Here is a 22,410-nt window from a genome sequence, read left to right on the forward strand (position 1 = left end):
TCTGTTTGAGGATGCCCCACAGATGCTCAATAGGGTTTAGGTCTGGATATATGCTTGGCCAGCCCATCACCTTTACCCTCAGCTTCTTTAGCAAGGCAGTGGTCGTCTTGGAGGTGTGTTGGAATACTGCCCTGCGGCCCAGTCTCCGAAGGGAGGGGATCATGCTCTGCTTCAGTATGTTACAGTACATGTTGGCATTCATGGTTCCCCAATGAACCGTAGCTCCCCAGTACCGAACGCACTCATGCAGCCCCAGACAATGACACTCCCACCACCATGCTTGATTGTAGGCAAGACACAATTGTCTTTGTACTCCTCACCTGGTTGCCGCTATACGCTTGACACCATCTGAACCAAATAGGTTTATCTTGGCCTCATCAGACCACAGGACATGGTTTCAGTAATCCATGTTCTTAGTCTGCTGTTTGCAGGCTTTCTTGTGCATCATCTTTAGAAGAGGCTTCCTTCTGGGACGACAGCCATTCAGACCAATTTGACGCAGTGTGCGGCGTAAGGTCTGAGCACTGACAGGCTGACCCCCCCCCCCACCCCTTCAACCTCTGCAGCAATGCTGGCAGCACTCATACGTCTATTTTCCCAAAGACAACCCCTGGATATGACGCGGGGCAGATGCACTCAACTTATTTGTTTTTTTGGTTCTTTGGTTCTGAGTGGAACCTGTCCTGTTAAACCGCTGTATGGTCTTGGCCACCATTCTGCATCTCAGTTTAGGGTCTTGGCAATCTTCTTATAGTCTAGGCCATCTTTATGCAGATCAACAATTCTTTTTTTCAGATCCTCAGAGAGTTGTTTGCCATGAGGAGCCATGTTGAACTTCCAGCAACCAGTATGAGAGAGTGAGAGCGATAACACCAAATTTAACACACCTACTCCCCATTCACACCTGAGACCTTGTAACACCATGGAGTCACATGACACCGGGGAGGGAAAATGGCTAATTGAGCCCAATTTGGAGATTTTGACTTAGGGGTGTACTCACTTTTGTTGCCAGTGGTTTAGATATTAATGGCTGTTTGTTGAGTTATTGTGAGGGGACAGCAAATTTACACTGTTATACAAGCTGTACACTCACTACTTTACATTGTAGCAAAGTGTAATTTCTTCAGTGTTGTCACATGAAAAGATATAATAAAATATTTACAAAACTTTGAGGGGTGTACTCACTTTTGTGAGATACTGTAATAAATCTTTGCTTTTGAGTTTAATACTGCTTTAAGCTTACCAGTATGGTTAAATAGTCATAGTCACAGATATTCTTTGACACCCATTTAGATGAATGTTTTCATTGACATGTTCCAGGTTTTGAGCTGTTTCTCCATTGGTCTCAGTTCAGATGTTAGTATACTATAACCATAGATATATTGTAACTAATTGACATTCTGTAGCTTTGGTCAAATTAAAAATGTATTTATAGCCAAAACATTTTTTTTTGTAAAGTAAGAAAGTAATAAAGCGCCTGCCTGATTTTTTTTTTTTTTTTTTTTTGTGCTGTCTGTGTACCATTGGGTATTTCCCATCATGAATAAGTCTTGGATACACAGCATAAAGTTAGAGGAAATCTCCTACAGCGAAATGTATTCTCCTATCCAGGTATCTACTTTAGAAGATTTCCTTACACCCCTTGTTCTGAGAGCTTTGGATTTCTCCTCACTTTCTTTCTCAAGGACAATGATCACCAGTACAAATAGTGTGGTGAATGGCCCCTACTGTGGGCACAGACCACAATAAAAACCTATCCCCAACTTATCCAAAAATAAAAAATGTTTTGCCTGTAGATACACTTTCAAAAGAGCTTTGGAATGTCTTATTTTGGATTGTTAGCAAATTATAATACATATCCAAGTAAAAACAATTGGGCAATGCAGCCCCCAGCCAATGTCTATTGCCTAGGTGCCAATGATGTTGTCACTATCTAAATCTAACTGGACTTTTGGCTTGGATGACCGGAAACCTACAACAAAAATCACAATTGCAGGGATCTTCATTAGAAGTAAACTAGGTGCACCACAAGCAAGTAGATGCTGGTCGAGGCTTTATTGCTCAAGTGTTTTTATTTGGCTACATCAGATAACTGGTTGTATTTCTGCAATAAATTAAGTCACCTTGCTTTTTCTTATGTGTTTCAGGGATGGGTGCTACTTCTTACTATGTGTGCTGCCGGCATTGGGGGCACCTTTCAGTATGGCTATAACCTTACTATAATCAATGCCCCCACAACTGTGAGTATGCAGTTTCTAAAAAGAAGTTATACTAATGTTTTTTTTTTTACAGTTACCTCAAACTAAATCTGTCACAAACTTGGGCAACTTAAACTGAGCATGGGAAAATATAAGGCAGAGAGTACCTTTACTGTAAACCATATTGCTATGGTCAGAGAAATATATATGTAGATCTTCACTTTTACTGTAAATATTGAGCTTGTCACTCTTCTCTTCCACTTATTGGTCAGTGAAGTTACCCACATGAAAGGACCATTAGAGAGGGTCAGGATGAGACATTACTTTTGCAGGAAATATCAAGATTTGCATTTGCCTTGACTATTGCAATTTCCTTCTCATTGGCCTACCTACTCATGCTATCCCTTCATCAGTTTGTCATAAATACTGCTGCCAAACTCAACTATCTTTCCAGATGTTCAGTGTCTGCCACCCCTCCACTGGATTTCACTTGCCCAACAAATGAAATTTGAAATACTAACAACATACAAAGCTCTGTCCCAAGCAATATCACCAACCTTGTCTCAAGACATCACCCAAACTGTCCTCTTTACTGCCCCCAAGACATTCTTCTTTCTTAATCCCTTGTCACCTTCTCCTATGCCCACCTCCAGAACTTCATCAAATCCTCTCCCATCCTCTGGAATGCCCTACCTTTGTCTTTCCGGTGTTCCGTGAAAAAAACCTACCCGTGAGAAATGCATACCCTCGTCACTTCCAGTGCACCTACGTCATTGAACAGCTGAGGAGCTGACTAGTGCGCATGCTCGGAGGGTATGGATTTTTCACGGCAGTGTGTGTAACGTTATACCGCCTCAGCTGTTGCGGCGTTTACAGTGAAACAGCTCGGCTGCAATATGAGTCATCTCCGCTCCTATCCCTGTTACTTCCCTGATCTGGGCTAGTAAATATAAAAGCGGCGGCGGGTGTATGAAAAGATAAATCACGGAGCCGAGAGCCGCTTTTATATTTACTAGCCAAGATCAGGGAAGTGACAGGGACAGGAGCGGAGATGACTCATATTGCAGCACAGCTGTTTTAATGTAACCGCCGCATTACACACACTGCCGTTATCATTTCATACCCTCCGTGCATGCGCACTAGTCAGCTCCTCAGCTGTTCCATTACGTATCCGGGGCTGTGAGCATGCGCACTGCTACGCTGCTTAGCTGTTCCTGACAGGAAGTGACGTGGGTATGCATTTCTCACGGGGTATGCTTTTCTCACGGAACACCGGCTATCTTTCTCCTACTTCTCTCCACCTTTAGGCTATCCCTGAAAACTCATCTCTTTGAGGAAGCCTATCCTGCCTTACCAACTGAACTTTTTACTTTCTAAATAAACTCATCCTTCACAATTATTTGCCCCTTTCTTGTTTTTGTTTAGTTTCATGGCCCAGGTTTGTAATAGGCTTACTTTTGCTGTCATTATTCAGTAAATTCAAGGCCATTTTTTCTTCAGTTTTGTATAGAGTGGAGAAAAATTAGAACCCCTTTTGGAAGTTGCTGGTTCCTCACTTCTGTCCCAGTTACAATGGTTTCACCAGATAGTGAGGGAAAATCACCAACAGCAGCACAGCCAGAAACATATTTTTTTTTTAATAGGGCTTTAATAGAACTCCTGTTAGCTTTTTAATCCTGTGCCTATTATGCAGATTTTCCCTCACTTCCTGTCTGGTGAAACAATGTCACCATAAATCAGTAAATGAGGACAAATTACGAAGCTCCAGGGAACAATCAAACCTCGGAGGAACTCTAATCCTTCCCCACTATCCAAAACTTTTTTTTTTGTTGGCTGGAAATAAGCTGGGTACACACCATGAGAAAATCAGAAGAAAAATTCCATATGAGGGACGACCATTTGATTTTCGTATATTTTGTGTGTACACAACTTTTGACATCCCATTCAGACTTTCCAAACGAAAATTTCCAAAGGGACAAACTCCAAAATTTTTCTCATATGTGAACAAAACAAACGATTTTCATTTAGAGCCGGTTCACACTGGGGCGACTTGTCAGGCGACTTGGTCGCCTGACAAATCGCCGTGGGTCGCCTGCCATAGATTAGCACAGGACCCGTTCTAATAGGAGTGATACAAGTTGCTTCGACTTAGAAAAAGGGTCCTGTACTACTTTGGGGCCACCTGGAGCGACCTGCATTGACTTCAATGATATGAAGTCCATGCATGTCGCTCTGAGGTCGCGGTGCGCGCTGTGCACCGCGACTTCACAGGTCGCCCCGGCAAGTCGGATCGCCTCAGTGTGAACCGGCTCTAAATGTATACTGTTTTTGTATGGAAAAAATCAGATACCAAACACTGCGCATAATCAAAAACAATAAACAACAAAAAAATAGCCTTTGTTCGAGAATTTTCATACATTGTTTCCATCCTCGGTTTTGACATGTTTTGAAACCTCAAGGAAAACCAGAAAATCGTTTGCACGATTTTCTTATAGTGTGTACCCACTTTTAGACTTAGGAGGAATGATAATGCATGGGAAAGTATTAGCTACTGTGTGTAACAAGAGCATTGTCCGATTGGGTAAGTAGCACACACACTTCTTTATTTTACACTGCAAGAATGCAATGTACAGCTAGTGTTTATGAAGTTACAGTTTTATTTTTAATGTTGTCTGTCAAATGCAAGTGTCTTAATACTTAATATATTCTTCTCACTACTATTACAGCATATTCAGAAATTTGTGAATGAAACATGGCTGGAACGCAGTGGATCAAAACTAGACAGTTGGATCATCACCCTAATCTGGTCCATAATAGTGTCTGTGTACCCGCTGGGTGGGTTCTTAGGAGCACTGCTTGCCGGTCCAATGGCTATCAAGTTAGGACGGTAATGTAGCATTTTAAATAACCCTTCTTTTTAAATCTGAGATTGCATTCTGCTATAACAATAAAACAGGGGTCTTCAAACTATGGCCCTCCAGTTGTTCCGGAACTACAATTCCCATCATGCCTTGTCATGTCTGTGAATGTCAGAGTTTTACAATGCCTCATGGGATGTGTAGTTCCGCAACAGCTGGAGGGCCGTAGTTTGAGGATCCCTGCAATAAAACAATGAGTGTTTGCTATGGAATGCAGAGATTTTGCAAATAGGGAGTTAACCCTTATAGCCGCCATACACAACTCAAATGGAGGTGTTTCTACTGCCGACTCTTGTATTCAGGCAGCAGCTGCACCTGCAGGGACGCTGCTGAACAGTAACTGCATCTGTGGGAAGCAGTTGCTGTTTGGTCAGTTATTTTCATTAGGATCAGTTAATTTTTAAATTGACTTTTGTCAAGCCGTGAGGTGCTTGCAGGGCTTATTCCGCAACCAGAATTTGGGACCTTTAAATTTACTTTGAGTTTGTTAAAATATAATCTGTGATATACTTTATAACCACTTGCCGACTGCTCACAGTATATTTACTGCGGCAGTCAGCCCCTCACAGGCAGAGCGACGTAGGTCTACGTCGCTAGCCTGTGAGGCTCTGGGGAGTGAGCGCGCGCCGCCGGAGGCGCGATCCCGCGCGGTCACGGACCCCCCCCACGCGTGTGACCGGCGGACCCGTCGTCTGCCGGTCACTCGGCGATCGTCGGTGGAGAGGGAGAAAGGCAGGCGGCTAGTGTAAACAAGCCGCCTGTCATTCTCCCCTGTGTAGAAACACTGATCATACGGTTCTACTATGTAGGACCGTTGATCATTGTTCCTACAGCTCAAGCCACAGCCAATCACAGTTAGAATCACGCCCCTAGGGACACACACCACCCCTCCCTCTCAAATAAAGTTAACCCCTTCACTGCCAGTGTAATTTTACAGTAACAGTGCATATGTATAGCACTGATTACTGTAGAAATGTCACTGGTAACCCCAAAAGTGTCAAAAATGTCAGTCAAGGGTCCGATCTGTCCGCCGCAATGTCGCAGTACCGCAAAAAAAATCGCAGATCGCCGCCATTACGCGTTAAAAAAAAAACAACAAAAATGACAAAAATCTTTCCCTTTGTTAGTAAACGCGATAACTTTTGCGCAAACCAATCAAACTACGCTTTTTGCGATTTTTTTTTTTTATACCAAACATATGTAGCATAAAACAAATTGGCCGAAAATGTTAAAAAATGGGAAAAAAAGGACGTCAAATTCGTTTAGGTACAGCGTCGCACGACCGCGCAATTGTCCGTTAAATTCACGCAGTGCCGAATCGCAAAATACCCCCTGGTCAGGAAGGGGGTAAAATCTTCCGGGGCTTAAGTGGTTAAGACCGGAAGATTTTCCCCCTTAATGACAGGCCCTATTTTGCGATTCGGCTCTGCGTTATTTTAGCGGACAATTGCACGGTTGTGCGATGCTGTACCCAAATAAAATTGAGGTCCTTTTTCCCCACAAATAGAGCTTTCTTTTGGTGGTATTTGATCACCTGTGCGATTTTTATTTTTTGCGCTATAAAGAAAAAAAAAACGAAAATTTTTAAAAAAGAAAACAATATTTTTTACATGAGCTATATAACATTCTAAAAAAAAAAAAAAAAAATGTAAAAATCCAAAATTTAACATTTTAGGCCAATGTTTTCTGCTACATATTTTTGGTAAAAAAAAATCGCAATAAGGGTATTTTGATTGGTTTGGGCAAAAGTTATCGCGTCTACTATCTACGGGAAAGATTTGTGTCATTTTTATTTATTGTTTTTTTTTTTTACTAGTAATGGCAGCGATCTGCCATTTTTTGCGGGACTGCGACATTGCGGAGGACAGATCGGACCCCTAACTGACATTTTTGACACTTTTGGGGGTACCAATGACATTACTACAGAAATCAGTGCTAAAAATATGCACTGTTACTGTAATAATGACACTGGCAGGGAAGGGGTTAACCCTATGGGTTATCAATAGAGACATGTGATCCTATATAGAAGGATCACATGAGCTCTGTGATCATTTCAGTGAGAAGAGCGGTCGGCTGTGTTTACAACAGCCGACCGTCCTCCCTTAGCGGAGCCGCCTGACTCATGCATCGGCTTCCCCGCTGCCGAGTGGGGGCGGGAGAGCGAAGCCGGCTGCGCGCACTCACCCCCTAGCTTTCAGCGGGCGACCGACGTAGACCTACGTCGGTTTGCGCAGGAGAGCCACCGTGCCGCAGTAAATATGCCGGGAAATGGTTAAAGTTGAACACCAAGGTAACAGCTAAATAAAATGCATAAACATTTCATCTACTAAAAAAATGTTGTTCTGTATAACCAGTCTCACTTCACAACCTGACAGGTCATACACTTATTTCTTGGTTTAGCTATGCAGCTTCGCACGTCGCCTCCAAAAAGGTTAACCAGGAAGTAGCAGAGATTTTCTTGTCTCTGCAGTGTAGCAGAGGGGTGTTGAAATTATGACCGTCGCTAAATAAATTACCACATAAAAGTAAAACAGTAAACTTATACATATTTCATATTGGATATTTTGTATTTTAGCAAATAAATGTAGAATGCACAACAAAAAAACACATTTGCTTTATTGCCTCCTTCCCAGTGACATATACTCACCTTTTCTTTGCTGCTCAGCCCCTGGGAGTGGAGGAAAGCAGGCCTTTTTTGTGTTCAGAATTTCTCTAGTGGGAGCTTACACAGGGCTAAGGTCTCTTTCCATGTGACAGAACTGAGCCAATGACCAAGCACAAATGCTGTCACATGAGAGGTATTGGAACAAGTCTCATGCAACTCTATTCCTGAAAGTACAGCTGATGAAATGGATTGGGGGAGTGACAGAAAGATGAGTATGTGCTTCTGGAGATAGGTGTACTAAAGCAAACTTGTTGCTCTGTCCCGCAGAGAGGCCAAGGGATAACCACACAAGGATTTTCAAAATATAATATACTGTATTTTGTGTTTTTCATATAAATTCCAGTTTGAGATTGATTTTCCAAAATATAGCTGCCTTATCCTTATGCAATAGTATGTTCTCTCTACAGAAAGAAGTCTCTGCTCATCAATAACATTTTCATTGTCCTGTCAGCAGTCCTCTGTGGTTTCAGCAAACTTGCAAAGTCTTTTGAGATGATCATACTGGGAAGAATATTAGCTGGGGTGAATTCAGGTGAATAATTTATGACATGATATACAAAAGTGGCAAAAAAGCAATATTAACCACTTCTGGACCAGAAGGTTTTGCCCCCTTAATGACCAGTCCATTTTCTTGCGATTCGGCACTGCGTTCGTTTAACTGACAATTGTGCGGTCGTGCGATGCTGTACCCTAATAAAATTGATGGGCTTTTTCCCCCCCCAACAAATAGAGCTTTCTTTTGGTGGTATTTGATCACCTGTGTGATTTTCATTTTTTTCACTATAAACAAAAAAGAGTGACAATTCTGGAAAAAACAAAACAATATTTTTTACTTTCTGCTATATAACATTCCAAAAAAAAAAAAAACAATTTTTAAATCAACGTTTTTCATCCTTTTAGGCCAATTTGTATTTTGCTACATATTTTTGGTAAAAAATCCCAATTATCGTATTTTGATTGGTTTGCGCAAAGGTTATCACGTCTACAAACTAGGGGAAAGATTTATGTCATTTTTATTTATTTTTTTACTAGTAATGGCGGCGATCAGCAATTTTTAGCGGGATTGCAGCGCACATATCAGACCCCTAACTGACATTTTTTACACTTTTGGGGGGACTGGTTACATTAGTACAGTAATCAGTGCTAAAAGTATGCACTGTTACTGTGATAATGACACTGGCAGGGACGGGGTTAACCCAGGGGTGATCAAAGGGTTAAGTATGAGTGTTTTCTAACTGTATATGGGAGGGAATTGTGGAATCAACACAGAGACCTATCATCCTAAATTGGAGGAACACAGGCTGTCTGTGTTCATTCCAGAGAGAACAACGGTCTGCTGTGCTTTCAACAGCAGACAGTTGTTCTCTCTCAGTGGGGAGCGGTCGCGGGTGCCCGGTGGCAATCGGGGCCGCCGGTCCCATGGATCGGCTTACCCGCGAACCGCGGTACCGGTACAGCGGTTCACGCAGCCGAGCCAGCCTGCCGCAGTATATCTGCGGCGGGCGGTCGACAAGTGGTTAATATGTCAGCATATGACTGGAAAGGTGCAGTCCATGATGGCTTTAATATGAAGCACCTAAACCTTTTTATTGAATTTGTAAGCGGCTATCCAGTATATGGTTTAATCAAGTAACAGCCTATAAACAATATTTCTCTTACGTCCTCCGACAGTCGCCGCCGCCTCTAAGTCATCACTATTGGGTATTGACTTCCGCTCCGCAGGAGTAGCTAGGCATAAGACTTAGTAAAAAAGAACAAAGGCATTTGCATATACACACCCCTGGGGGCTGTCCCACTAGGTCAATACCCCCCTGCAGTGACCACTCCCAACTCAGTTTCTTTCTGCCTAGTGTCAGGAGTAGTTAGGCTTCCCTGTGCTGGGGCTCCAGTCTCAGCCTATCTGATCTTTTTTATTTGATTTTCTTTTGAAAATGTCAGTTTTTTCTTACTTTACTAGCTGTTTATTTGTCAGTTTTAGTTTTTAGTCGACTCTTCGGAAGAAGATGGATTCATGCGGTGCTGGGATTCGGACTGACCGCCCTGGTTCTCCAGGGCAGAGGGTCAGATGGACCCCCAGCCCGCCATCGAGCGTTCAGCCGTGGTTCGTCCTGGCATTGTGAACGACCCATCCCTACTCGCTGCAGGGATGCAGCCGTGAGGTGGCTACCTCACTGGACGCATCTGTGATACTGCAGTGCAATGTCCCTGGCTAACGGCATTCCCTGTCAGATGAGGACAGCGGCTTTCCGTTCTGAGAGGCTCCCCACGCCATCCGGTACAGGTAAGTACTTCTGTGTTGGACCTCTGTCTGGGGTGGCAGTCCTGTGTTGCTGTATGTCCCCATGTCTGTGCCTGTGTGACTCCCTGATGCGGTCCCTGCGGGGATCGCTTGTACATGCGCTGCGGTGCTGTGTGTTTTTGGGGGTCCCCTTCCCTGTGTCACTTCGGTGTTTGTGGGGGTGCAGACTGTGTATGTGGCGACCGCAGCTGGGTAAAACCGCGCGGTCCGCCATTTTAGGTATGGGCAAGCATGTTTGGCTTCACTATGGGCAATACTACATGCTGTTTTGGCGCCTTCCGACGCCATTTTTCGGTGCCAGAACGATCGTTCCGACCGCATGTTCGGCTGCCATTTTGCCGGAGCCTTCCATTCAGTCCTATGGGGCAGCCATTTTCCCTGAGTCATGCAGCTTATAAGTTCAGCCTTCTCTGACAGCACTTCCTTTTCCTCTGAAGCAGCGACATCGGTGGTAACACTCTGCGGGGCTCTGCAGGCTATCTCTCTCATTACCTTCTGTATTGTCATTTCTGGCTCAGTTTTCTTCTCCTGTTTGGGGGTCTTTTGTGACTGTATCTGTAGCGGTGGGCTGCGCACTCCACAGAGGTCTTAAAGGGACAGTACCAAATTTTTTGCACTGTTATTTCTTCTTGGGCAATGGATTCTCAGGACAGCAAATTCCCCCCAGTTCTCCTGTGGCCCCTCTGAGACCTGATTTGGCCGCTGTAGTGGCGACCTTGGTGTCCAATATGGAAATGCTGATGGCTGAACGTGCTGCGAGGAAGAGGCCCAGATTGTCTCTCTCTTCTGATTCAGATGGTGATATAGCTGCTGCGGCGAGCGTGCCCTTTTCAGGTGTGGGGTGAAGGGGGTTGATACTTCCTCCCCGGGGTCGCCCGAAGAGCGCGCGACCATGGATGAATTGATTATTTCTGTAAAGGAAACTTTACATTTGGAGGATGAGCCCAGTCATCCGGGCATTGTGTCCTCATTTGGGACACACATGACCCGCAAGTCGGCGCAGGTTTTTCCCTGCCCAGCTGAGTTTCATTACACTGTTAATGAAATGTGGCGCACTTTAAAACGTCTATTCCTGGTCCCTAGTCAGTTCAAGTTGCTCTATCCCTTTGCACCGGCTACGGAATCACGATGGTGTGTGCCTCCACAGGTGGATCACACTGTGGCCGTGCTAAACAAGGCTACCTTGGTTTCTTCTGAGGATACCCCGGACCGGCGGTTGGAGTCTCTAGCCCGCCATTCCTATACGGTGGCGGGCTCGTTACTCAGACCCATTTTCGCGTCTGTTTTGGTGGCTCAGGCAGTGGCTAATTGGACTAAGGTGCTTAGGAGCAACCTCGTGTCTGACGCTGTTCCACCTGCCCGCCTGGATATGGTGGATCAAATTCACAGAGGAATCATGTATTCGTGTGATGCGGCCTTAAATGAGGCCCCTTTAGCTGCACGCCTGTCTAGTGTCTCGGTGCTTAACCGGCGACTGATCTGGCTGAAGAGCTGGTCAGCGGACCAGTCCTCACGGAAAACAGTTGCTGATTTTCCCTATGCTGGTTCTCGCCTTTTTGGCGAGGCGTTGGATGCCCTGGTGAAAGGCGTCACAAGGGGCAAGAGCACCATGCTTCCCCAGAACCCGAAAAACAAGCACTTTCGTGGCAAGCGGGGTTCTGCGCCTCAATCCACTCAGGGGTCCTTTCGTGCCTTTCGGAACCAATCCAAGGGTAAACCCTTCAAGACCCAGGGGAGTCAGAAGAAGCCCTGGGCGGGCAAGCAGAAGTCAGGCAATGCCGGCTCGGCCGGTCAATCCGCCTCTGCCTGAAGGGGCGCCCTCATCCGTTTCAGGGGTGGGGGGACGTTTGCGCGGTTTCCTCCAACCTTGGCTGCTCCGAATTTCGGACAGGTGGGTTCAGGAAATCATTCGGTCAGGGTACAAGATCGAATTCCTTTCCCGGCCGGCGGACAGATTTTTTCCCTCAAATCTTCATTTGCTTCCTGGGCGTCTGCAGGACCTGCATCAAGCGGTGCAGGACCTCCTTGCCCAGGGGGTGATTGTCCCGATGCCTCATCGGGACAGGTTTCGGGGATTTTATTCAAATCTGTTCACTGTGCCCAGGAAGGAGGGCAAAGTACGTCCTATTCTGGACCTAAAAGCGCTGAACCGCTTCGTGCGTGTTCGCAAGTTCCTTATGGAGTCTCTCCGCTCGGTGATGGCCTCCCTGAGTCCGGGGGAGTTCCTGGCCTCGATAGATCTAAAAGATGCGTACCTGCACATCCCTATTTTCGAGGGTCATCAGCGGTACCTTCGGTTTGCTATCGCAGAGGACCACTATCAGTTTGTGGCGTTACCTTTCGGTCTCGCTTCGGCTCCAAGGGTATTTACCAAAGTACTGGTGCCGGTTCTGGGCCTGTTGAGGGAACAGGGCATTGCGGTCTTGGGGTACCTGGACGATCTCCTTCTGAGATCGAGTGTCAGTCAGGACCTGCTGCGCGATCTGTCCACCACGGTGCAGACGCTATAGGAGTTCGGATGGACCATCAACGTTCAGAAATCGGCGTTGTCTCCATCGGTTCGTCTTCCCTATCTGGGAATGATTCTGGACTCTGCTCAGGCAAAGGTGTTCTTGCCGGAGGACAAGCTCCGGACCTTGCAGGACGAGATCAGGTCCCTCAGGGACAATCCGTCCTTGTCACTCAGGGCCTGTATGCAGGGCCTGGGCTTGATGGTTTCGGCCTTCGAGGCGATACCCTTTGCTCAGTTTCACACGCTGGCTCTCCAGGCGGAGATCCTGGCCATGTGGGACAGACTTCCTCAGTCCCTGGATCTGAGTGTCTCATTGAGGCGTCAGACCAGATTGGCTCTTCTGTGGTGGCTCCAGTCCCCGATGGTGTCAGAAGGCAAATCCTTTCCGTCCGTTGTTGTGGACGGTGATTACCACGGATGTCAGGCTGGGGTGGAGTCCTGGGCAACCTGTCTGCCCAGGGCACTTGGTTGGAGGAGGAGTCCTCCCTCCCGATAAATGTGCTGGAATTGCGAGCGATAAAACTCTGTCTCTTCCAGTGGTCGGACCGACTTCGGGGCTGCCCTGTTCGGGTACAGATGGACAATGCTACCGCGGTGGCTTACATCAACCATCAAGGGGGCACCAGGAGTGCTCGGGCGGCCCAGGAGGTGACCGAAATTCTGTCTTGGGCAGAGACTCATGTCCCCGCAATTTCAGCAGTTCACATTCCGGGTGTGGAGAATTGGCAGGCCGACTATCTGAGCCGCCAGACCCTGGACCAGGGGGAATGGTCCCTACACCCGGAGGTCTTCCAAATGCTGTGTGCGAAGTGGGGATCCCCGGACATGGATCTGTTCGCATCTCGGCTAAACCAAAAGGTGGAAAGGTTCGTGGCAAGAACGCGCGATCCTCTGGCAGACGCCTCGGATGCGTTGGTGGCTCCTTGGCATCAGTATCGTCTGATGTATGCCTTTCCTCCGATTCAGTTGTTGTCTAGGTTCCTCCGCAGGTTAGCCTCGGAACCGCACCTGGTGATCCTGGTGGCGCCGGACTGGCCTCGCCGGTCCTGGTACGCCGACGTTGTTCACCTGGCAGTGGCGCCTCCATGGCAACTGCCAATGCGGGAAGATCTACTGTCTCAGGGACCGATCTTCCATCCTGCTTTACAGTCGCTGGCTTTAACGGCCTGGCTGTTGAGACCCAGGTCCTGAGGGACAGGGGTCTCTCCCCTGAGGTTATCCCTACTCTAATCAAGGCTAGGAAAACCTCCTCTGGTAAAACCTATTACCGTACCTTGAAAGCTAATTTCGCCTGGTGTGAGTCCAGGGGGTTCTCCCCTCGCTTGTACTCGGTGTCAAGAGTGTTGGCTTTCCTCCAGTCTGGGGTGGACCAGTGCCTGGCGCTGGCCACGATAAAGGGCCAGGTGTCTGCACTGGCTATCCTTTTCCAACGCCCTGTGGCATCTCATTCCTTGATTTGCACCTTCATTCAAGGTGTGCAACATTTGGTTCCTCCCAGGAAGTAACCTTTACCTCCATGGGACTTGAACTTGGTTCTGTCCGTGTTCCAGCGTGCTCCCTTTGAAAATATCCGGGAGATATCATTGCCTCTGCTGTCTAAGAAGGTTGCTTTTTTAGTGGCGATCACTTCGGCTCGCAGAGTGTCGGAGCTGGCGGCGTTGTCTTGCCGCTCTCTTTACTTGATAATTCACAAGGATAAGGTGGTCTTGCGCCCACACCCGTCTTTTCTTCCTAAGGTGATCTCTGAGTTCCACCTTAATGAGGACATTGTCCTGCCTTCGCTTTGTATGAAGCCTAAGCATCCTTAGGAGATTGCTTTGCATTCCTTGGATGTTGTCAGGGCGATCAGGGTTTACCTGTCGTCTACGGAATCCTTTCAGAAGACAGATTCCCTCTTTGTCCTTCCTGAGGGACCTCGGAAGGGAATGGCTGCGTCTGCAGCGACTATTGCCAAATGGATCAGACAGACCATTGAGCAGGCTTATGCTTTGAAGGAACGGGTTCTACCCTTCCCTGTTAAGGCGCACTCTACCAGATCTTTGAGTGCGTCCTGGGCCTATTGGCATAGGGCCTCGGTGGCCCAGGTGTGCAAGGCTGCGGCTTGGTCGTTGGTGCACACCTTTTCCAAATTCTACAAGGTAGATGTTCTGGCATCAGCTAATGCCTCCTTTGGCCCGCAAAGTTCTCAGTGCGGCAGTGCCATGAAGGACCCTTGTTTTTTTATGGGTCCCTGGCTGTTGGTGTTTGCTTTCCTGGGCTGTTGCTCCTGTTGAGCATTGTTTTCTGTTGCCCAGAAGGTTCTCTTACTGTGCGTGTAAGATTCCTTTCTCTGATGTGGGTACTGCGTTGCCTTTTCTATGGTTGCGTCTCCCACCCCTCATGTATACACTGCTTTGGGACATCCCAATAGTGATGACTTAGAGGCGGCGGCGACTGTCGGAGGACGTAAGAGAAAACTGAATTTTTGTAAAATCTTACCTGTAAAATTCCTTTCTCTGAGTCCTCCGACAGTCGCCGCCCCCGCCCCTCTTTTGGGGTTGTTGTCTTAATTCCTACTGCTATGCTACCAAACTGAGTTGGGAGTGGTCACTGCAGGGGGGTATTGACCTAGTGGGACAGCCCCCAGGGGTGTGTATATGCAAATGACTTTGTTCTTTTTGACTAAGTCTTATGCCTAGCTACTCCTGCGGAGCGGAAGTCAATACCCAATAGTGATGACTTAGAGGCGGCAGCGACTGTCGGAGGACTCAGAGAAAGGAATTTTACAGGTAAGATTTTACAAAAATTCCGTTATTACTATTAGAACTTGTGCTCTGCATGAACTGTAAATGTTAAAAAAGTGAGACAACCCCAGACATCTCAGTAAACATGCAATGTGCCTGCACTGTTTTTTGTGTAAGCCTCCAGTAATTTCTTCAAGCCACTTCATGATCCATTACATTGGAAAATTTTCAAGTCAACCTATTATATCTTGACTCCCTAATTGAGAGGCTACTCAGTCTATATCACTTGTTATATACATGTTTGGTTCCTTATTTTGGGCCTTTAACGTTTCTTTTAAAGCTATAGCCTGTGAACTATGTTATGTTGTGTGAATGTTATACTTGTTAGTTTACGCTTGTACTTCTGTATTGTGAACTTCAATAAAAATGTATTAACAAGAAAAAAGTAAGAAAAAAAACATTGACAATTTGTGCAAATCCCAACATTCAGCACATTACATTGAAGTGTATATAAAGACAATTTTTTAACAAAAAATTGCATTAGAGAGTAAGGGTTAGACCAAGACAATGATCAAGTGTCTTCTTATTTTTTTTTTTTTTCTATGACACCATTCTATTTTTTATCTATGTACAACATATAACACAGAACACACAGTGGGGAATTTATCAAAACTGGAACAGACAGAATCTAGAACAGCTGTGAACAGTAACCAAACAGCTTCTATATTTCATTTTTAAAGCTTAATTGATCAAGCCAACGATAGATACTGATTGGTTGCCATGCACAGCTGCTCTAGTTTTGATCATTTCCTCCTCGGTGTCTGAATTCCATGCAGTGTTTGTAAAGCTATCATTGTATATTCATAACCGTTTTCACAGTACTCTAAAAAATATTAAAGGTGAATCACTTGCCTATTGTATTTGGGTTACAGTTAACACAGCCCCTTTTAGACAGTATGCACTTGATTTCCCAAAGCAAGTGAAGAGGAGTAGGGATATGTTGGTATTGAGTAGATTTTTTGTACAAGAATAAGAAAAGACATAGCACTAAGCACTTTGGGGGAGATTTACTAAAACTGGTGCACACAGAATCTGGTGCAGATGTGCATGGTAGCAAATCAGCTTCTAACTTCAGCTTGTTCAATAAGCTTTGACAATAAAACCTGGCTCTGATTGGTTTCCTTGCAGAATTGCACCATATTTTGCACTCTCCAGTTTTTAGTAAATACCCCTCTTTGTGTTTTGAAGCACTGGACACTTTTTGGAGTATTTTATTATTCAAGCACTTTGTTATACTAAAGCATTTTAATTATTTATTATAGCATATTTTTTGTTGGACATTTATTGGTGCACATCAACATATTTTATAGTTGGGTATTATTTCACCTTACAATATTTTGGATATATAGTGTTGTGTCTGTATATAGGAATATTAAAGTTAGACACTGGAGTTATTTTAATGAGTTTCCTGGCGTGGGTAAATTTGGTTTATATTGCACACCTTTTTTAAGCTAAATTTGGTTCTGATTGGCTGGAAAAGAATAATGATGTCAATGTATGTAGAGAGACTGTGTAAGAATTGACTTTACCTTCAAAAGTTTGATTTTTCAGTCCAGAGTTTTAGCAGCTGCATCTAGGGATTGCTGAAAATATGTAACATAAGAAGGGGAGCAACAAAGAGCTTATAAAATGCCTCAATGCACTGGTCCTCTTAGATGGGATAGCAAAAGGAATGGCAATGGTGACTTTAAATAAAAAATGCATTCAAGGTTCATATGTAATTATCAATGATAACTATTACCTCCACATATACTGTATATTGAGTATACATGTGTAAGTGATAATACATTTGTAACAACAAACAAATAACCTCAGTTTAAAATGTGATATGGTGAACTGAATACCAATACCACAGTTAATAATGAATGTGCCATAACAACACAAAAAGTATACAAAATTGTGCAGTCCATAAAATGAAAGAGTCCAAACAAATGTGTAAAAACACGAATCTCCAAATCGTGATCCAAGTGGATACTGGATGATTCCAAAACACACAACCAAAAATCACCGCTGTGAAGAATTTCACCACCACCAACAAAAGGGGGGCTTACCAGAACAAGTGGATCCAATTGACATATGCCTAATGGATCTATAAAAGCAGTGGTGTATAAACACCTAATGGGGAAGGGGGTGTTGTCTCTCCCACCACTCTCCACACAACTCCCCTTGATCGATTAAAGGGAAGCGCGACCTCCACCCTCAATTGAACGACTTAGTAAGTGTTCATGGGCATCACAGTCAAGCATGGATCCTTTCTTCTCTTGTAACGCCCAATAGGTATAACATCCAGAAAAGGGAAAACAAAAAACCTCCACATAGTGTAAAACCATACAATAAAGAGTTTTTTTAAAAGTTCAGAACACTTACATTTCAGTAGATAGAAAAGCGCTTTCAAATTATTTTTCTGTAAACAGCATAAGTACGCAATGGCATGAACAGGACTCAACCCGACTACTTTTGTTTTGTCTACTTAGACAACATCTGGGATATGAGGCTGTCACAGTCATTGCATTTAAATAAAAAATGTGGTCCCAATGAAGATAAAAAACTTGTGACTCCACTTACATGTGATTAACTTCCTGTGTGTCTGGCAAGATGGTGCGTGTGCGTCAAGCCTCGCATGCACGCAGCGGCAAAATCATCAGTGGACTTCTGGTAGTGAGAACCGGAACTGTGCTAGTCAGGCCTCAATTTGGATTCAGAAGAAATAGCGATGAACAAAATAAACTTGTACGAGACAGGGAGGACTAGAATGGGACCGCACAAAGAAAACACTTACATACCTGGCAATAATTAGTCCAAGTTGTTTATCCAGATGGGTCATGTAATATTAAACAAATCATTAATAACAATAATAGATTTATTAGAATTTACTACCAAACACAATTATTTGTGGATTGACAGCCGATTCCACCTACAACAAAAAGGAGTGGTGATGGGGGCAAAGTTTGCCCCTAGCCTGGCCAATCTGTGTCCAACTGGGAGGAGGATGTCGTCTATGCCCAGAACAGATCTAATCTGGTTCTGTGGGCCAGATACTTAGATGACATCCTCCTCCTATGGGACGGTAGTATTGAATCCCTAGATTCATTTTTCACATTCTTGAATATGAATGGTAGAGACATTTCATTAACATACAAATCCAATGGGATAAAGCCATTAAAATCTGTAGGCTTAAAGTAAGTTTAAAACTTGCTTTAAACCTACAGATTGTAATGGCTTTATCCCTGTTGATAGTTGCCGTCATAAAGCGTGGCTGGAGTCTGTTCCTCGTAGTCAATTTTAACTCCTACGACAGAACTGTACTGAGACCCATGACTTTAAGCAACAAGCTTCGGTTTTGAAACAGAGATTTTTGAATAAAGTATACACCCAAGTGGAGTTAGATTCTGAAATACAGAGAACCCTCGAAGTAGATAGGAGATCCCTTTTGGCTTACAAGCCCCGTCAAAATAAAGAGGATACATTTAAATCGTCTAAGATTAGATAAGGCCAAGATTATCTATAGTGGGGCCCCCTCATTGCAAAGTAAAATCGCCCCCGACATTATTAATCCTCCGGTCAGATCCTTATTTTTCCATGGATTAATTGGTTACTGCCCTTACAAAAAGTGCAATGTGTGCCAGCACAATGTTCGTGGAAGAATTAAGATACAATAATTAAAGTCCATTGTTACCAATCGCACCTATTCCATGAAACATTTTTCTACTTGCCACCAAAAACATTGTATATCTGTGGGAAACAATATGTGGGCTGAACTATACGCCAATTTTTAGTAAGGATAAATGAACATATAGCTAATAAAAAATTATTAATGTACTAAAGCATTATCGCAAATACCATAACTGCGACCCAAGATGCACAGATTTGGTAATTATTGATAAATACATTCCTCCTTGGAGGGGTGTGCTAACATTAGGGGAGTCTCGTGTCTTGGATTTATGAGTTATGTTCCTACTCTCCATTCGGGAGGAACGTGGAGTGGGATATTAACGCATTTATCAATAAGGCCTAATTTATTTAAGTCTTTTACACAAATATATGTCCTTCAGGTGATTATTATTTGATTATTATTGTTTTTAGCATTTTTTAAAGTTTACATATTGAGCATTTGAATTGTTATTAATTATTTGTTTAATAATACATGACCCATCTGGACAAAAAACTTGGACTAATTATTGCCAGGTATGTGAGTGTCTTCTTTGTGCGGCCCCATTCTGGCCCTCTCTGTGTTGTATAGGTTTATTTTGGTCATCTCATTTCTAGTCCTGGCCCATTGATGGGTGATGCACAGACGCCTCGCAGTCTATAATGAGGCTTGAGACGCTATTTTCTCATGAATCCAAATTGAGGCTTGACTAGTCTGGTTCTGGTTTCCATACTGGAAGTTCGCAAGGAGAGGAGTTGCGCAGGCGCCTCACACTTTACAACGAGGCTCAGGGCGCTATTTCCTTCGTATCCAAATTGAGGCCTGACTACCACCGTTCTGTTTCTCACTACCAGATGTCTGCCAATGATGTCGCCAGTGCTTGCATGCGACTCCCTGCCCTTTCGAGACTTGACAAGCACGCACCCGTGCCATCTTGCCAGACACACAGGAAGTTAATCTATTTACAAGGGAGTGGAGTCTCAAGTTTTTTGTCTTCATTGGGCTCACATTTTTTATTTAAACGCAATGACTGTGAAAGCCTCATACCCCAGATGATGTCTAAGTAGGCGAAACGCATCGGGTCAAGTCCTGTTCATGCCATTGCAAATTTATGCTGTTTACAGAAAAATTATTTGAAAGTGCTTTTTTATCTACTGAAATGTAAGTGTTCTGAACTTTTAATAAACCCCTTTATCGTATGGTTTTACACTATGTGGAGTTTTCTTGTTTTCCCTTTCTGGATGTTATACCTATTGAGCGTTGCAAGAGAAGAAAGAATCCATTCTTAACTGTGATGCCGGTGACCCCCCTACTGAGTTGTTCAATTGAGTGTGGAGGTGGAGCTTCCCTTTAATCGATCAAGAAGAGTTGTGTGGAGATTGGTGGGAGAGAAAACGTCCCCCCCCAATTAGGTGTTTATACACCACTGCTTTTATAGATCCATTAGGCATATGCCAATTGGGTCCACTTGTTCCGCTAAACCCCCCTTTTGTTGGTGGTGGTGAAATTCTTCACAGCGGTGATTTTTGGTTGTGTGTTTTGGAATCATCCAGTATCCACATGGATCATGATTTGGAGATTCGTGTTTCACACATTTGTTTGGACTCTCATTTTATGGACTGCACAATTTTCTATAATTTTTGTGTTGATATGGCACATTCATTATGGTCTGTGGTATTGGTATTTAGTTCACCATATCACATTTTAAACTGAGGTTATTTGTTTGTTTTGTTACAAATGTATTATCACTTACACATGTACTGTATACTCAATATATAGTGAGGTAAAAGTTATCATTGATAGCCAATTCAGATTTTCTATGACATTCATTTTGTATAACACTTTCCACACGAGTTTCTAAACTATCGTTTATTATTTATTTAGAGTGTATAATATATCATTCAAATCACGAGTGATATCAATAACTTTTTTTTCACTGCAAGTATTATTATATCTTTATACACATTTTGTCCTTTGCGGTGCTGGCTGCTTATTCTTTGTTTTTTTTTTGGGGGGGGGGGGGCATTAGCGTGGTATTCCCCTCCTTTTTACATATGTAATTATAAGTTTTGCTATGACATAAAGAAAATTTGTGATTCTGCTTTCTCTTGCATCATCTCTACAGGGTTAGATATGTAAAGTACTGTTTTATGTTATAATATTGTATGTAAGCTACATGATTTGATTAAGGTATAACTAAAGGAAAATGGATATGAATTAGAACACCTATTAGGTTTTTATTGCTTTCTGTGACACCCCCCCCCCCCCCCCCCGTTAAGGAGATTCAGCCTCTCTATTTGCCCTGTTTACCATTATCATTGAAAGTGAAAGTAAAAGAAAACTCCCTCATTTTGGGTTGTCCCCAGAAAATAAATAAAGGGAAAATGTTTCAATGAGGACACTAGTTCTGGTGACCTGGGGGTCCCCAATAATTCCCTTAATTTGCGGGGATTATCTCTCATTTCCTGTTTAGCTATGGGACGGAAATCTCCCCAATGGGAACAAGATGACAAAAAAATAAACCTTACAGGGGTTATAACCCTCCCTTACTTTATCCAAAATGGAAAAAAAGTTGATATACAGGTTTTGTTTATAAAAAGCAAAAAATAGCAGTGTAATTTTGTCCCCTCTTTTCTAGGTGTCAGTATGAATGTCCAGCCTATGTACCTCGGAGAAAGTGCCCCTAAGAAGCTCCGTGGTACAGTAGCTCTGTCCTCTGCTGTCTTTACTGCCTTTGGACTAGTGATGGGGCAAGTGGTTGGAATCAGGTAACATAGTGGTGCAACTGTGATCTCTCTCAAATAATTTCTAAATTAGCAAATGAATACACACTTTAACAATTTCAGTGCTGTGCACATACATAGTATGTCCAGAGACTGAAGTATTTAAAACAAGCTCACGGTTGAGCTGGTATCTGTTTTCTTCAACCAACTCTTGGCTTTAATTTACAAGTAATCCTATCACTGTAAACAAGCTACCAGTGTTAGATTGACAGCACCGAGCAATGTAGAGTTCTGATTGGTTCACAGTGCACGTCTACCCTCTTTCATTTTCATTCTTTAATATAAGTAGAGATTCATATATTTATACTTGAAATGTTTAAAGTACATTTAGGTTTCTTTGGGTTGGAAGCAATAAATAAAGGGCACCCAAAATTAATATTTAGCTGAAACTATCTAATTGTATCTTCTTTTGAGGACCACAGTAACACAAGCTTTTTCATTTTGGTTCTAAGTCGGTACAACTGTGCCACTTTTATGTTGCAGTCCTACTCTCCTTGTCGAATTCCTTATTTTTCTATATTCTGAACTCTGGAAAATTCTAATTGGGCAGAAACAAAGCTAGATTTTGGGGAGAGAGAAGTCATTGTTGGCATCTCTAGGATA

At 43.7% G+C, this 22,410-nt stretch overlaps 1 protein-coding gene across 1 annotated transcript in view; it reads left to right on the forward strand.

Moving 5' to 3' along the window:
- LOC309544913 (uncharacterized protein) overlaps positions 1 to 22,410 on the forward strand; it is a 99,793-nt gene that overhangs the window by 28,466 nt on the left and 48,917 nt on the right. The window contains exons 2-5 of the mRNA XM_082243920.1: positions 2,148 to 2,240; positions 4,925 to 5,085; positions 8,189 to 8,313; positions 21,663 to 21,792. Coding sequence (XP_082100046.1) covers positions 2,148 to 2,240; positions 4,925 to 5,085; positions 8,189 to 8,313; positions 21,663 to 21,792 — 509 coding nt within the window. The remainder of the gene's footprint in view (positions 1 to 2,147; positions 2,241 to 4,924; positions 5,086 to 8,188; positions 8,314 to 21,662; positions 21,793 to 22,410) is intronic.

The sequence above is a fragment of the Pelophylax lessonae genome (genome assembly GCF_965119305.1).
Source record: "Pelophylax lessonae genome assembly, chromosome: 1".
Classification (NCBI taxonomy): domain Eukaryota; kingdom Metazoa; phylum Chordata; class Amphibia; order Anura; family Ranidae; genus Pelophylax; species Pelophylax lessonae.